Source organism: Mustelus asterias, chromosome 5, assembly GCF_964213995.1.
Source record: "Mustelus asterias chromosome 5, sMusAst1.hap1.1, whole genome shotgun sequence".
Taxonomy (NCBI): Eukaryota; Metazoa; Chordata; class Chondrichthyes; order Carcharhiniformes; family Triakidae; genus Mustelus; species Mustelus asterias.
The window spans coordinates 69,921,714-69,938,281 of NC_135805.1; the positions used below are offsets into that span (position 1 = coordinate 69,921,714).

Consider the following 16,568-nt stretch of genomic DNA (forward strand, 5'->3'; position numbering starts at 1 on the left):
TCAGAGGCTGTCAGCAGATGGGAACAAAGGTTGGAGAAGTCTATTTACCTTCTGTCTGATGTTGTAGCTCCAACATACAACTGCATCAAAGTATTAATTGGAAGGGTGGCAGCTACCTTGAAGAACCAGGTCCAGTTCCTGCCCGATTTGCACTCAGACCTGCACACCATGCCCGTAATTTTACCAGCATGCCTGTCCCGGAATCGGGACGGGTGAGGCTCGCAGAACGACATTCTCCGCTGGGATCTTATGAGCCTCAGGCGGGCGAGGTGGTAAAATTCCGGTACATCACTCTGTGACACATTCCAGCAGAGACAAGGTGAGAGGAGGACATGATCTCCTTCTAGGTCTCCATTCTCCCTCAAGGAGCCAGGGGAGGGGCTCTCCATTACCCACTCGGAGGAGGAGTGCCTGTCGGACAACCTGAGGACATCCATCCCGGACAATCTAGTTGCTCCAATCCCTCTCTGTCTGTGGTCCCATCAACTCCAGCTGGTCAGGCCAAGGAGGGCCTCTGCTGTGGAGCAGGAAACCCTTAATGGACTGGGCCCCTCCAAGCCTCTGGCCTGCAGAGGACACTCGCCAGAGTAACCTCAGACAACAGGACATAGTAAGCAGGCGGCTGCACCAAGATGTAGTGGTAAAGTTAAGAAAATTAAGAAGTTCTGATTGCACAATGGTAGTATGGGTATTTCATCACTGTATATATTTCACACATCTGTAAATATATTTTGCTTCTCTGCCTCAAAGTCTCAAATACTGCCATATGATTCAGCAGACATCCAAGGGCAACAGATGTGCCCCGCACCCTCCCTCAGGTATCTATCATTGTGTCATTAAGTTCTATGTTGTCTCAGTTGATTTTAGTTCCACATGAGCAATATAAACAAAGGCAGTCCCTATCCAAACATGATGGCTGGATAATGCACATGTAAGTCTTGTGTCAGGGGATCATATAATGTGGCCTCATGAGTTTAATTCCTGGAAGGTTATTGATTATCCTAATGCTGCTGCACTGAAGTCTGTTCTTTGTGTATTGTGATGTTAGTGTACCTTTAAGAGATTTAAAAAAAATAAATCATGTTTTCTGCAGTTGTAAGCAGGCCTTTTTGGCTTCAGTTTTTTTATTATGGCACCGGTTTGACTGGAGATGTCCTTTTATTGCTGCTTAAATAGGGGTGGGGGGTATTTATTTTTACTGGGATGTTTATGACTCTCCATTGTTAGGAAAAAACTGATTGGCAGGTCAGGTGATAGGAGTTTTTTCATTTTCAGTTTGGAGCTGCAGTTTGAGTTTTAATTTTAGAAGGGGCATCAAGCTGAAAAGAGGTCTCTCTCTCCCTGATTTTGGAAATTCTACTGGTCATTTGAAAGCAAGGTCTTGCCTTTCTGAAGGAGGGAGATCCGCTGTTGGTGGCTTGCCTCGAGTCCCTGGTGTTTTGGGAAGCTGTTCTGACTTCAAACTTTTCTGAGTCTATCCAGAGAACTGCAGACTTCATCCAAATGACTCAATTCCAGTATCATGTGCGCATTAGTCTATACCATATTAAACCTGTTTGAAGGTTCTTATTTGTGGGATTGGTTTGATTGAGACAGCTCCTATATTCATTAAGGGTTATACATTATCTTGGTTATTTTGGTGGGGTTTGTAATTGATAGAAGTTATTGCTAATATTCTTACTATACATGTTAACTATATTTTTAAATAAACTTTGTTTGATAAAGGTTTCCTAGTGGGTCATTTGAACCATACCTGAAGTGAAACCGAGCCAAATTCAAGCTGCAAAACTTATGATCCAGGCGGGCTCCATAAAACAATTTGGAGTTTCTGACCTGAACAACAATAGTATGCTATGGGTATTTATCATAAGCCACGTTGGAGTCATTCCAACCAACGGCAATTTTTAATGGCCACCATGTAATGCCTGCCAGGTTGGGGTACAGTTTATTTAATCATGGAGGACTATGGCCTCTCATGTCTGCCAGCCATGTTACTGCATATATGGCTGAATATTACTCTTTTATTCGTTCCCACTCCCCACAGCATGATGCTGAGCAATGAAAGTCTTTAGCACTTGGTGACTTTTGAAAAGTCTGCCAGACAGCAATGAGTCTGTGATGTTATAGGTGTGTGCCTAGCTTCATGCTGGCCTCTTATATGTGACAATATTAGTTTGCACCTGAAGATCTGGCTAGCATGGCTTGATAGAACCTCTGTTATGTCTCAGAAGGGCAATCGACAAAGATCTCTCAACAACACAGTTCAATTAGCGTGTTAGGTTTCCTCATATGTATCACGCTCTGGAAGGCAGGAAATGTGAAGGATTGAAATAAGATGAGAACAATGCTCCTGCACAACTTCCCTTCAGTATTTACAAGGGTACAAAATTAACAATAAATGTTGTGTCAATGCTGACTGGGCCATATCTCTGCTAGATGCCAAGGCAATGTTGGATGTTAACTTGGAAGGATTCCAAAAAAGGCATGGTCATGAGGGCTCATTAATGATAGCATAATAGCCCTGCTGAAGTACTCTCTATACTTACAAAGGTATCATGACTCGCAGGTTCGCTTCCATGCTGTAGGGTGACAGATCACAGTGTCCTAAAGAGCGATGTCATCCCCATCAAACCATCCAATCCCTGTCCATGGCTTACCAACTCCTGCATTACAAGATGCAATGGCTGCCCTGACCATGCCATCTGCTGCTGAATATGAATCCACCAACCCCAAGACCAATTCCAGCAAGTACTGTATGCGGAAGGATTACTGTTAAGTGACAATTTCAAAAGAGCATGCCCTATATCTCTGTCATAGAATCATAAAACCCCTACAGTGCAGACGGAGGCCATTTGGCCCATCGAGCTTGCACCATCAACAATCCCACCCTGGCCCTATCGCCATAACTCCACATATTTACCCTGCTAGTCCCACTGACACTAAGGAGCAATTTAGTATGGCCAATCACCTTTGGAGTGTGGGAAGAAACGGAGCACCTGGAGGAAACCCACACAGATATGAGAGAATGAGTTTTCCCTTCCCCATTTCCTACACTATATTGCCTCATATTCTGAGTAATATTGCCAATTTAGGTTACACAATGACAATGACAATGAAAATACCAATTTATAAAGCACCTTTAACATAGGAAAACACAGGAACTTAACAGGAGCCTAATCAGTCAAAAACTGAAACAGAGATAAAGGACAAAACATTAGGGCTAATTGCCAAAAGCTTGGGGTGGAATTTCCCCCCAAAATAGCAAAGTATCAGGTTCTGATTGAAAACCGGCTTGTTTCTCCCCATTTATCTTCAAGACACTGGTGGACCAGGAATCAACATGTCAAGCAAGGGATGATGGGCGAATGGAACGTGGTACGAGTTAGGTTATGGGTAGCAGAGTTTTCAATGAAATCTAATCTGGAGAGGGGTGGAGATGAGAGGCCAGCCAGTGGCGAAATGTGAGAAAGTCACCAATAAAAGTTTATTTTATAACTGCAAATAGCTGTTATTTAATGGGCTGTTAAATGTATTATCTGACCACAGAACAAAAAAGTGAAAAAATAAAAGTCAATTCACCATTTGAAGGTATAGTATTACAACATCAACATACCTTGCATTCACGGTTCTTGGATTCTTCCATATTTCTAAAAGCAATCTTGTGGGCATCCTCCATAGATGTCAGTCTGCGTTTATGCTCGTCTTCCATCCCCTCCATTTGCTGCGTGAGCCGTTGTCTCTCACGGTTGAACTGGCACTGTAGTTTTTGCAAAGAATCTTGCGACTGGGATAATTGCATTTCGAGGCTTTGTTTCAATAAGGAGATCTGTAGCAGACACAATTTAACATTGAAACGGAAATTAAAGATAGCAATAATTGTAAATCAAATATAAAGACAGTAACTAAACTGTGTTTTGCTTGATTTGGTAGGTTAAATAATTTCATACAATTAGCCTCATGCCACGGAGTGAAGATTCTCCTTATAGATCAAAAGCAATGACAAATGACTGATGGATTTTAGAACAATAATGTTCATTGCACTACACAGCAAGCCATGTATGCAATCATTCACTGGAGATCAGCAATGTGAGCATTCTTGAAGCTGAATTGATCACGCATTTCATTTTTTACATTAGGAACTGTAGAAGATAATTGTGCGAAAGTAGAATGCAGTTTTAATTTTCAATTTTTAATTAATTTTTAATTTTCCAACTTCACATTTGGCTTTTCCTAGTCAGAAGGTTGAATTTTCCCACTGAAAACAGGAAATGTGATATGGGCTTGATTCTCAGTAGCGAATCTACCACCATCTCCAGCATGCCATGAATTGTGATTTTCACAAGGTAGGTCTCTAGAGATGGATCTGTCACCAATCAGTGGCTGTGTGTGTGTGTGTGCAGTGGGGGGGGGGGGGGGGGGGCATTGGTCACAGAGAAGATAATGGAGGTGGAACACCAGGGAGATTGGCCACATTGTGGCCTGAATCGGCAACCATTGCGTTGACTGCCATCTGTGCATGGTCTTAAAAAATAAAAGAGGGGATTTTCACCTTCAAAGTGGCCAGTATAAATGGACAGCAGGAAGGAGGTAGGGAAAGGTTGGTTATTAAGATTTATTACTCTGCAGTTCTTTAAAAAATCCAAACTTTCATATTTTGGCATTAAAACTATTTCAGCCCCTGTTCCTGCCAGGCTGCAGCTAGTCACCTTTAGAGGACTCTCAACAGCCACCCACCCCCATGAAAAACAGGGGAAGTCAGAAAGCGAGCTGATATGAGCTCTCTAATGATCTTAAGCTGCCCAATTAATGAGGAGGTTGGATTCACTCTCCCGCCTGCCCCTTATTCTCCCACTTCCTGTCCTCAGGACAATTGTCAGAATCGGGAAGGAAGATGGCAGACTGACATGCAAACTGTTGCAGCATTTTCTTTTGCTGTTCTGCCTCCATTTCATCTTGATTCAGACAGGAAAATCCAGCCCATATTTTCCTAACTATAGACAATTGTCCTCAATGCACAATAACATTTCTTGTTCTTGACAAGCAATACTCTGTGAAAGAAGTGAAAAATTGGGAAATTATTCCATGTGGTTGACCAAGTGTGACATAGTTAGAGCACCAATAAATAGCATTAAATATGTAGATGTGCATGTTAGATTTCTGTACCCATTAAAAATTCTCATGTGCCCTCATACCAATCTTAATTTTTTTTCTTATCGTACTTAAGAATGAACAAACTTGCATATAATGGTGTTTTTCACATAGTGTATCCACATGCATGGGATAGAAAATCTAAAAAGAACTGCACAATATTTTAAAAGTCACCCTTCTACGTAACCATTGTAAAGTTCATTGTCTTGGCCAAGCAGAAACAAGGTATGTTAGTAAATGTTAATCACGATTATAACCCTATTGTATTGAATGTCTGTAGATCACTGTCAAAAAATGAACATGCATATATTGTAAACAGCCTGTAAACATCAAATTCAAATTACAAGTAGTAGTTTGCTTTTTATCAAATGACTTCTCATGCACACATACAAAGTCTACTAGCACAATATTTCATGCATAGTGTGTTTTGGTGAACATATTAAAATACAATTATTTTAACTTCAGAAGCTGAAAATGGAGGAAAGCTCATCAGCCACATTGTTTGATGCATAAGAGAATAGTGAACCTCCTTGTTCTGTATTCATTTTTCATCATGCAATTTCAACTTCATACTGCTTTTGAATTTACAGGCAAAAGAACAATCTGATTACATTAGTTTTCTTTCTTGTTCCGAAATAAAATCTGCTCACTGGGCCACAATTCTTACTAATGGAGAGGAAATTTATAAATCACTGTTCTTAACTCAAAATACATCATCAGCCTCAACCACATTCAACATCTATTTAATTACCACCTAATTCTATCTATTAAGAAAACTGACAGCTCTTTGTTAAGAAATGTGATAATCGTGTTCTGCAAAGTCACATAAAAATGGGAATGATGAACTATGTGCAACACTAATCATTTTACTGGGACAGAACATAAAATCCTTTTGAAGTGGGAAGCAGAAACAGTGTACACAAGCTGTCTGTTCCCAACAAGTGTTCATGTAGAGCGTTTTTGGTCATAAAACACAATAAGGGAAGACTAATAAATATTCCTTTTTTGCAACATCTGGGATTGTTTGACCATTCAAATGAAATATATGTACCTTTTAAAAAATAATGTTATTTCTTCATATGCTGGGCATTGTCTTTAAGAACATATTTCACAATTTTAGATCTTTTTACCTCTTGGTTAAATCTTTTCTGTAAGTTAATGCAGTTCATGTTGTGAGAAATGAGAGCAATTCAAAAAGTGCAAACATGCAACAATCACACACATATATTTTATATACATATATTATATATATATGCATATACACTACAGGCAAGGTGAGTTCTGCATTATTTTAAGACTTTTTAAAATTTCACATATTATAAAACAAACTGACTATTTTTCCAAGATAGAGCAGTTCAAAGAAATTTAAAATGAATAGATCGAGTAATGCAAGCATGCCAAGCCTACACGTTGGGTATCAGGCAGGATGAAAATTGCATCTCACTTACATTACTGATAGATTTTTGTAAAGCTTCACCTAGAAAGTGCCGCTATGAAAAAGATCACAGGAATAAAAAAAACTTTCAGAATGTAATTGCAAAAATAAGAAACAAAATTTGGAGTAAAAATGGAAAGAAATACCATTGTTTATTATGAACAGTGTGATAATATTGTCACACAGTTAAAAAGATATGGTTACGATAATGAGGTATTCAATATTTGCATAATCAGGCTGAATTCTCTAAGAACAGCATCAACAACTGCTCCTGGTTGTCGAAGCATTTTGTTTATATAAGATTCAAGCAGTGTATAAATCAAAAATCACATAAAAAGTTATTTCTGAATATGAAAAAACACAAGAGCATAAAAGACTTCTGTTATATTAGATTTTGTTTGTGTCCTTTGATGCTGTCAAATCAGTTAAAGCATGCACTGCAAAAATATTCAGAGAATGTGTCTATTAACAACAATAACAAAAACAATGCAGCAAAAAAATTCTGTTCCCTTCTTTTAACCTTTATTTTGTTTTGGAAAGTCTTTGGCGAAGTGCAGCGATCGGAGCAAAGAACATTTTGTATTCCTTCCATGCATAGTAGCATTACGTGCTCCCAGATGGTAACATGCAGATTAAAGTTCCCTCTGAATTATATGATCAATGAATCATAGAAACCCTACAGTGCAGAAGGAGGCCATTCGGCCCATCGAGTCTGCACCGACCACAATCCCACCCCACATATTTTACCCGCTAATCCCTCTAACCTACGCATCCCAGGACTCTAAGGGGCAATTTTTAACCTGGCCAATCAACCTAACCCGCACATCTTTGGACTGTGGGAGGAAACCGGAGCACCCGGAGGAAACCCACGCAGACACGAGGAGAATGTGCAAACTCCACACAGACAGTGACCCGAGCCGGGAATCGAACCCGGGACCCTGGAGCTGTGAAGCAGCAGTGCTAACCACTGTGCTACCGTGCCGCCCCAACGCAGTCTCAAACGTGTACCATTTTCCAAGTAATGCCGCCATTTTTCACACTAACTAACATATGGCCTCTGGGGGTGCTACCCATTTAATTCTAGGCAGCTTTAGTCATGGCTAAGTTATGAAACTGCTCAGATCCACTTTACTTCATACCTTTCATACAAACCTCATTACAGAAGTCTGAATTTAAAACATTTTCCACAAAAGATTAAATTATGTTGTTTGAGGAATTTTTCTGCTTTTCTTTGAAGCCTGGTTCTGAACTACCCCTCATCAGCTGTTGCCTTTGACATAATGGAATGAGACTGTGTAGTTGCTGGAGTTGGCTAAAGTGGCAGCCTCAGGCATTTAAACCTACATTACATCAGTACAGCCAACAAGCCTTTTAAATTTTCCAGAAACAGAATTGTATGGACAAGTTTCATTATTCATGAGCAACAAGAAAGATTTAAACAAAAACTTTCAAAAAGAATTACAAACCAATTGATCATCACGTAATCTGTCAGTATTCAAATATCTCTCTCCTCTGCTGTTACCATCTGCTACAGAAAAAACGTTCTTCTTCACAACATCCCTGCATCTTTTTCTTACAACCTTATATCTGTCTCCTAGGCATTGCACTATCAGCAAATCGGAACAGTGTTTTGTCTGGCTTAACTAAACCTTTCATAATCTTGCACACCTCCATTAAATCTCCCCTTAATTACCTTTGTTCCAAGACCAACACCAGCTTTTAACTATTGCAACTATACAAGACATTGGTGAGGCTGCACCTGGACTATTGTGCACAGTTTTGGTCCCATTGTTTGAGCAAAGATATGGTGGCATTGCAGGCAGTTCAGAGGAGGTTCACCAGATTGATTGCAGAGGGGCCCGATTCTCCCATTGTGACGTGTGAATTTTTTGGCGCGTCAGGTTGGGAGATGCGCGTGTTGGCCATTTCACGGGATTCGCGCATGCGTTCCTAACGCACGCGCGTCTCCCACCGCCAGAGAGTAGTTGCGGTCGAGACCACACTGGAAACCGGCGGGAAGACCAGGTAGGTGATTTTAATCTATTTGTAATGCAATTTAAATGTCATTATCAGGCCAGGGACTCAATTCTCCGGGCCGATAGCATCTCCCACCCCGCCAGGAGTATTTCACTCCGGCGGAGTTTAGAATAGCTCCCCACTTTCAGGGAACTAGCAGGAGACTCTGCTGGAGTGAAGGGGTGGCAATTTGGGCCCCCCAGGGGGTAAGGCGGCAGAGGATGGTGCTCCTGGGCATGGGCACCCTGGTGGTGCCAGCCTGTGCCCCCTGGCACTGCTGAAGGGGCAAAGTGCCCATGCCCGGGGGCACCTTGACACTGCCCACCAGACATTGGGCAGTGCCAAGGGGCGGGGCCTATTGTGGGCCGGGCTTAAGGATGATCTGTGGGTGCGTCCCACTGCCACTTTGCACGGCATCAATCGGGGCTGGAGGGAAGCCAGCGATTGGCGTGGGCTGGGGGAAGGGGTGGTCTGCCGGGGGAGGGGGTTGGTGCTAGATATTGGGGCACTCCGGGACCAAGGGGGAGGGGGTGAGGTCGGGACTGGCCAGGAATGCTCGTGGGGCCGCGATCGGGTGTTGGAGGGGCAGCACTGCGGGGGTCCTGGGCTGGCCAGCAATTGGGAGTCTGACACTGGGGGCCACTGCACATGTGCAGAGGCCCGGAGCTGTCAGACTTTGGCCTTAATCGGCCCTGCCCCCCCGAGCTTTTAAAGATATTCACGATTGTTCAGTGCACAGAGTGTGGGAAATTTGAGTCTGACCTCTCACTGAAAAAACAATCATGAATTACACCATTTTTCCAGCCAATTTAGCACTTTGAATTTGTTTGGGAGAATCACCCCCGAGGGATTTGTCGAATGAAGAGAAATTGAACAGTTTAAGCCTAGACTCTCTGGAATTCAGAAGAATGAAGGGAGATTAAATTGAGGTATACCAGATAATAAAAGGTATGGATAATGTAGACATGGAGCAGATGCTTCCTCTTGTGGGGCATTCTGGCACGCGAGGTCATAGTCTTAGGATAAGAGGTAGCAAATTTAAAAGAGTTGAGGAGAAACTACTTGTCCTAAAGGGTTGCGAATCTGTGGAATTCGCTACCCCAAAGTGCGGTTTACGCTGGGACAGGTGAGTAAATTTAAGGAGGACTTAGATAGATTTTTAATGGGTTGAAGACTTATGGGGAGAAGGCAGGAAAATGGAGGTGAGGTGCATATCAGCCATGATTGAATGGTGGAGCGGACTTGATGGGCCGAATGGCCTAATTCTGCTCCTATATCTTATGAACTTAGGAACTTCTCCAACCTAACCTTGTAGCTAAAATCCATCACCCTAGAACAGTTCTGGTAAATCTACCCGGCACATTCTCAAGGATCCTGGCATTCTTTGGACTGATCAGGTTCTCGCCCACCACTCAGAGAACCAACAAAGAACCCCTGTCAGATACTTGGGTTGGCTAGACCGAATCAAGTGCCTTTCAGCTACTTAAGTGGCAACCATTGAGCTTCCCCTCTAACTGAGCACCCCATGCCCAAGTCTCACCTGTTACGTATTTGTATTAATTATTAGCTTATTGAAGCTTTGTTGTGTCAATATATTGATGTATTTACCGAAAGTAACATCATAAATTCCTAGCACAGGAAACAGGCAGAGAAGAAGCAACCATATAAAAGAACACACACCTGTAAATAAAGCTCCTTGTTTTAAACCCTTGTGTGCCCAAGCGTCATTCTCCAATATACAACATAAAAACTGGCGATGAGGACAACCAATGCCGTTGCTAGCCACCAGGGACAAAGAAATTTATCAAAAGAAAAGTCAGGAATGGAAAAGTTAGAAAAGAAGGTCTTCACATGTACTCCAGACTTAATGGGTTAGGTGAATGTGAGGAATGATAATCTGCTGCAGAGCACTTATAGAGTTGGGTGTGTTAAATAGGAAGCTGAAGTCCGGGTTTGTTGCCTTGTGTGAAAGAATAATCAAGGTAGCTGCTGGAAACGCATTGCAAAGTACGCATACGGGAAATCTCAATTTGGAGAAAAATGGTGGGAGCTTTTGGCGTGATAAAATTCTTCGATGAAAATGTGGAGTGATGGAGCTCCTATACGGAGTGCTTTGACTATTTTGCTCAGGCAAACAAAATAGCAGAAATATTAGAGTGTCCACTTTCTAAGTGTGATGGCGGGGGGGGGGGACCAAGAAAAGCGAGAGTTAATTGTATAATTCATGGCTTTGTGTAAAAGACTTGCAGAATATTGAGAATTAAGAGATGTGCAGAATGACACAATTCAGGACAGATTTGTCTGTTGGCTGCTCAGCGAAACAATACAGAAATGACTGCTAACCAAGAATAACCTTACTCTGAATAAAGCCATGGAAATTACTGTTTCCATAGAACTACCTGCTAAAGAAGCTCAGCAATTGGGTTTGTGTACTCAAAACGCCAGCTGAATCGATCCCCTAGAACCATTAGGAATCATTTCTGGAGTAATGAAATTTCATCAATTCCTGTACAGGAGAGAATTTACATTGTTGACAGACCAACTGCCATTTTTGGGCCACGCAAGGGAAATCCATCACTAGCAAGAAGTAGGATGCAAAGATGGGCATTACTTTTGTCTGCACATACTTATACCATTAAGTAACGACAGTCAAGTCCACATTGCAAAGCGTTGGACTTTCAAGATTGCCACTGCCAGGTAGTTCTTTAGACTACTCAAGTGGGAATATCTAATGCTTTGAACAAGTAAACAATACACCATTCACTTCTAGACAAGTGAGGAAGCAAACTCAGAGCAATCTGATACTCCTGGAAGTGATGGATTTGGTGTTACGACGGAAGACCTCAGAACTAACACCTAACCTGAAGCTGTATGACTCCAAGAGATTGGAACTGTTAGTACAATCAGGATGTCTTCTATTGGGGCTCAGGGTGATCATTCCATCACCATTGAGAAAGTGAGTGTTAGAGAAGTAAAATGAGGGCCATTGCAGAATCGTATGCATGAAGAAAATAGCGAGGAGTTATTTCTGGTGGCCTGGATTGGATGCAAAATTGAAGAGAAAGTCAGAACATGTTCTTCCTGTGCGAAGGTGAGAAATGTGCCATCCTTAGCACCGTTACATTAATGGGAATGTTCAGAAGAGGTTTAGCAACAAGTATCTTTGCAGCATCTTTTGAAGAACACCGTTCTTGGTAATGGAAAATGCTCACACAAAGTGATCGCTGCAATGAAATCTACTTCAACAGAGAAGACTTTTGAGAAGCTAGAAGCATTTGGTCAGTTTGGATTCCCTGAACAGGTAACAGTAAGCAATAACAGATCCTAATTTGTCTCACAAGAATTTGAAAGTTTCTTGCAAGAGAATGGTATTCAACATATTAAATCTGCACCATATCATCCTATCAGTGAACGAGCAGAATGGTTTGTCCAAAACATGAAACGTACCTTGAGAGCAACCAGGGAACAAAATTCACTGATCAAACAAATTCACTTAACAAATTCCTTCGAGTATATAGGAACACCACGCATTCAACAACCAAGACCTTTGCTGCATTACTAATGATGAAGAGACAACTATGATTGGCATTAGATCTGTTGAAAACTCTGAAAATGAAATAAATTGTACAACAGCAACAAGGGCAAATGGAACCTGTAGAAAATCCAGGTTCAACTGCACAAAGTCCTGAGCTGAACCTTCCTACAGTCCTGACACCATCAGACACTGTTGGGGAAAGCAACACCTAATCTACAGATCAGTCATTAAGATAACCCTAGTGCCTCCATCAACGCTGGTCAAATTAACCACCAATGACATTTGTGCAAAAACAAAAATGCCAGAGATTACCACCAGTGTGGAGCAGAAGTTGCCAGAGATTCACCGTCAACTATTCTGACAGCAGTAACTTCCAGGCCGTTTGATTTATTAATAGTTATTGACTTATTTATTACTGAACTTGTTTTGAACTTGTTGGGGACATTCAATTGAAACGGGAGGGGGGGAGAAAATGTTACGTATTTGTATTAATTCTTATTAGCTTACTGAAGCTCTGTTAGTATATTCATGTATTCACCAGAAGTGACATCATAAGTCCCTAGCACAGGAAACTGGCGGAGAAAAAGCTGCCACTTAAGAGAACACACACCTATAAATAAAGTTTTGTTGTTTTAAATCCTCCATGCTCCCTGGCATGTTCTCCAATATACAACACCACCCACCAAGGTGTGCAATCCTCTCTCCTCATACCACCACTGCCAGAGGGAGGGGTGGATCCCAGACTGAAGAGGAGCAAAGGCAGGAAGGGAAAAATGGAGTTTGGGGGCAGGAAGGTCAGGGGAAATGGTAGGGTTGGCTTTCAACAACCACTCCCCCACCCAATGCCAGGTTCCTGGAACAGGCACCGGGTGGTTAACTACAAGGGAAACTCAACCAGCCAGCAGACCAGTGACAAATGCTGGCCAGCATTCCAAAGATGTGACAAAGCCATGCTGCCTCAATATAATCTCTGAGCCACCCATTGGTAGTAGTGGACTTAGCAATAATGGATGCCAATTCTGTTGTTAATCGGCCTAATTGACAAAAACATGGGTGGTTTTACCACCACCGAGCGACTAACATTGGGTCTCTCCCACAGTTGACAGGCCTGGCTGCCATGTTTCCAGCCATGGCAGATTGGGTTAAACCCAACCACTCAGGAGTGGTGACTGGGACTAAACACAATATGTAATTGTGGCCGAACGAGAGCACGCAAAGGTTCAACATAACTTTGCCGTCAATATCTGTCTTTATGAAGCCCAAGGTCCCATATGCTGTATATCAGACAGAAACAACTATTTTTATTTTGCATTCATAATGAACATCACCTGAAGAGAAAATTTGGCTGGGTAACTCTATCAAATAAGTCAGAACTGCTAAAACCAATATCTTCAAAACTTGCTGCAAATATTCCTAAACTTATGCTCTTTATAGCAATTCTTAGCAACTCTCTTAATCCCACTAGCCCTAATGAGAAAAGAAACTGGAGGCTGAGCTGCAGACACTACGGCACATCAGAGAGTTTAAAAAGTTTATTTATTAGTCACAAGTAAGGCTTACATTAACACTGCAATGAAGCTACTGTGAAATTCCCCTAGTCGTCACAGTCCGACGCCTGTTCGGGTCAATGCACCAAACCAGGACATCTTTCAGAATGTGGGAGAGTTGGGAGTTACCTGGATGCTTTGTTTCAGGATGTGGTCACATCTCTTAGGATAGAATCTTCCAGTTTGGAAAACGGTCAGGGACAGGAGGATAAGACTGCAGCTGAGGCACGTAAGGAGACAGGAGTGCAAGCGTGTCAACATCTGCAATGGTCCAACAGGTTTGAGGTTTTTCTCAGCTTGTTTGGATGAGAGTGGGAGCTGCAGGGTGAATGAGCTGACTGACCGTGGCACTGTGGTACAGGCGGCATTCAAGGGAAGGGAGAGCACATAAAAAGGTAATGGTAGTAGGAGACAGTATAGTGAGGGGGACTGACACTGTCTGCAGCAAGGAGCAAGCATCCAGACAGTTGTGCCCAGTGCCAGTGTTTGGGAAATCTACTCCAGGCTGGATAGGAACTTGCAGTGCAAAGGGGGTTTAAAACTAGGGAGATGAATGTGTGGATCAAACGATACCCAGAGTGTGACAGGCAGGGACAGAGTACATAGACATAAAAAAGCAGCAGCAAATAGGGTCAAAGAGGGAAAAAAATGGCAACAAGGCAAAATTAATGATACTTTACTTAAATGCATGTAGTACTCCGCACAAAATAAATCAACAGCACAAACTGAGGTGAACGGGCATGATCTTACAGCCATTACAGAGTGGTTACATGAAGATCAAATCTGGAAACCAAATATTCAGGCATATGCGACTTTTTGCAAGGACAGGCAGGAAGGAAAAGGTGGTGGGGTAGCTTTGTTAGTATGAGATGGAATAAGTACAACTGCAAGAAATGATCTTGGATCAGAAGATGTAGAATTCCTATAGGTGGAGGTAAGAAATAACAAGGAGAAGAAGACATTGGCTTAGTCTATAGGCTCCTAATAGTAGCTATACTGTAGGATGGAGAATAAATCAGAAGATAATGAGGGCATGTAAAAAAAAGGAAGAAGTGTAATCATGGGTGACTTTAATCTTCATGCAGATTGGGAAAATCTAATTGGCAGAGGTAGCCATGAGAAAGAATTCATAGAGTGTATTCAGCATAGTTTTCTAGAACAATAAGTTGTGGATCCAATTAGAGATCAGGCTATTTTGGATCTGGTAATGTGTAATGAGGTGAGTTTAGTAAACACTCTCAGAGTAAAACATTCCTTCAGAAACAGTGACCATTGCATGGCAGAATTTAGCATTCACTTTGAGTGTGAGAAACCTGGGTCAGAAACAACTGTGCTAAACTTAAATAAGGGTAATTATAAAGGAATGAAGGCAGGAGTTGGCTGGAGAGGACTGGGAAAGGAATATAGCAGAAAATACAGTTGATCAGCAATGGCAGATGTTTATGAAAATAGTTCATGGCTCACAACAAAGATATATCCAAGTGAGGAAGAAGGATTCAAAGATGTGGATAAATCAGTTAACCAAGGAAGTTAAGGAAGTATTAAACTGAAAGAAAAAAACATATAATGTGGCAAAGATTTATGGTAAGTCAGAGAATTGGGAAAGTTTTAAAAACCAACAAAAGGTGATCAAAAAATAATAAAGAGGGAGAAGATAAACTATGAGGGTAGACTAGCAAGCAATATAAAAATGGACAGCAAGAGCTTCTTTAAACATATAAAAAGAAAGAGAGAGGCCAAAGTGAACATAGGCTTTAGAGAATGAGATTTTATAAGATACCGCATTAAACGCTATTTAATAAGAGACCATGGTGTTGGGAGTAGTATATTAGCATGGATAGAGGATTAACTAACTGATAGAGGACAGAAAGTTAGGTAAAGAAGGGTATTTTCAGGGTGGCAACCTGCTACGAGTGGAGTGTTACAGTAATCAGTGCTGGGGGCCACAATTATTTATAATATATATTAATTTCCCTCATCCAAATAATTAATGTACTATTGCAAAGTTTGCAGATATCACAAAAATAGGTGAAAAGGAAAGTGGTGAGGATGACACAAAGTGTCGAGACAGGCTAAGTGAATGGACAAAAACTTGGTAGATGAAACATCACGTAGGAAAATGTGACGTTATGAACTTTGGTAAGAAGAAGAGAAGCTGAATATTATTTAAATAGAGAAAAACTGTAGAAAGGTGCAGCACAGAGGGAATTGGGGGTCCTTGTGCATAAATCACAGAACGTTAGCATGTAAGTTAAGCAGGCAATAAGGAATGCAAGTGGAATGAGGGCCAATATATTTCAATGGGAATGGAGTATGAAAATAGGGAAGTCTTTCTAAAACTAAGACCATACTTGGAATATTGTGAACAGTTTTTGCCCCCATATCTAAGGAAAGTTACACTGGCATTGGAGGCAGTCCTGAGAAGGTTCACAAAGTTGATCCTAGATATGGAGGGATTTCCTTATGAGGGGAGGTGGAATTGATTGGGCCTGTACTTATTACAGTTAGAAGTAGGAGCGGCAACCATATTGAGATTCTCAGGGGGCTTAATAAGGTAGTTGCTGAGAGGTTATTTCCCCTTGTGGGAAAGTGTAAGACCGGAGGGCATAACCTCAGAGTATGGGGTTGCCATTTAAGACACAGATAAGGAGGAAGTTCTTCTCTCAAAGGGTAGTGAATCTGTGGAATTTGTTTTACCACAGACGACTGCAGAGGCTGAGATTAAGTATGTTCAAGGCGGAGATTGACAGATTTTTAATCAGTAAGAGAATCAAAAGTTATGGAGCTAAGGCAAGAAAGTGGAGTTGAGGATTATCATATTAGATCAGCCACGATCTCATTGAATGGTAGAATACTCAATGGGCCGAATGGCCTACTTCTGCTCCTA

The 16,568-nt window shown here is 41.6% G+C and overlaps 1 protein-coding gene across 13 annotated transcripts in view; it reads right to left on the bottom strand.

The window, feature by feature from the left end:
- The window catches only part of fam184ab (family with sequence similarity 184 member Ab), a 189,140-nt gene that overhangs the window by 56,424 nt on the left and 116,148 nt on the right, over positions 1–16,568 (bottom strand). For 8 of the 13 annotated variants that reach the window (XM_078212731.1, XM_078212724.1, XM_078212722.1 and 5 more), the window contains exons 10-11: positions 6,597–6,638; positions 3,614–3,826 (exon numbers count right to left, since the gene is read on the bottom strand). In XM_078212731.1, the coding sequence (XP_078068857.1) occupies positions 3,614–3,826; positions 6,597–6,638 (255 nt within the window). The remainder of the gene's footprint in view (positions 1–3,613; positions 3,827–6,596; positions 6,639–16,568) is intronic. The other 5 variants (XM_078212733.1, XM_078212732.1, XM_078212727.1 and 2 more) reach the window with 1 other exon arrangement.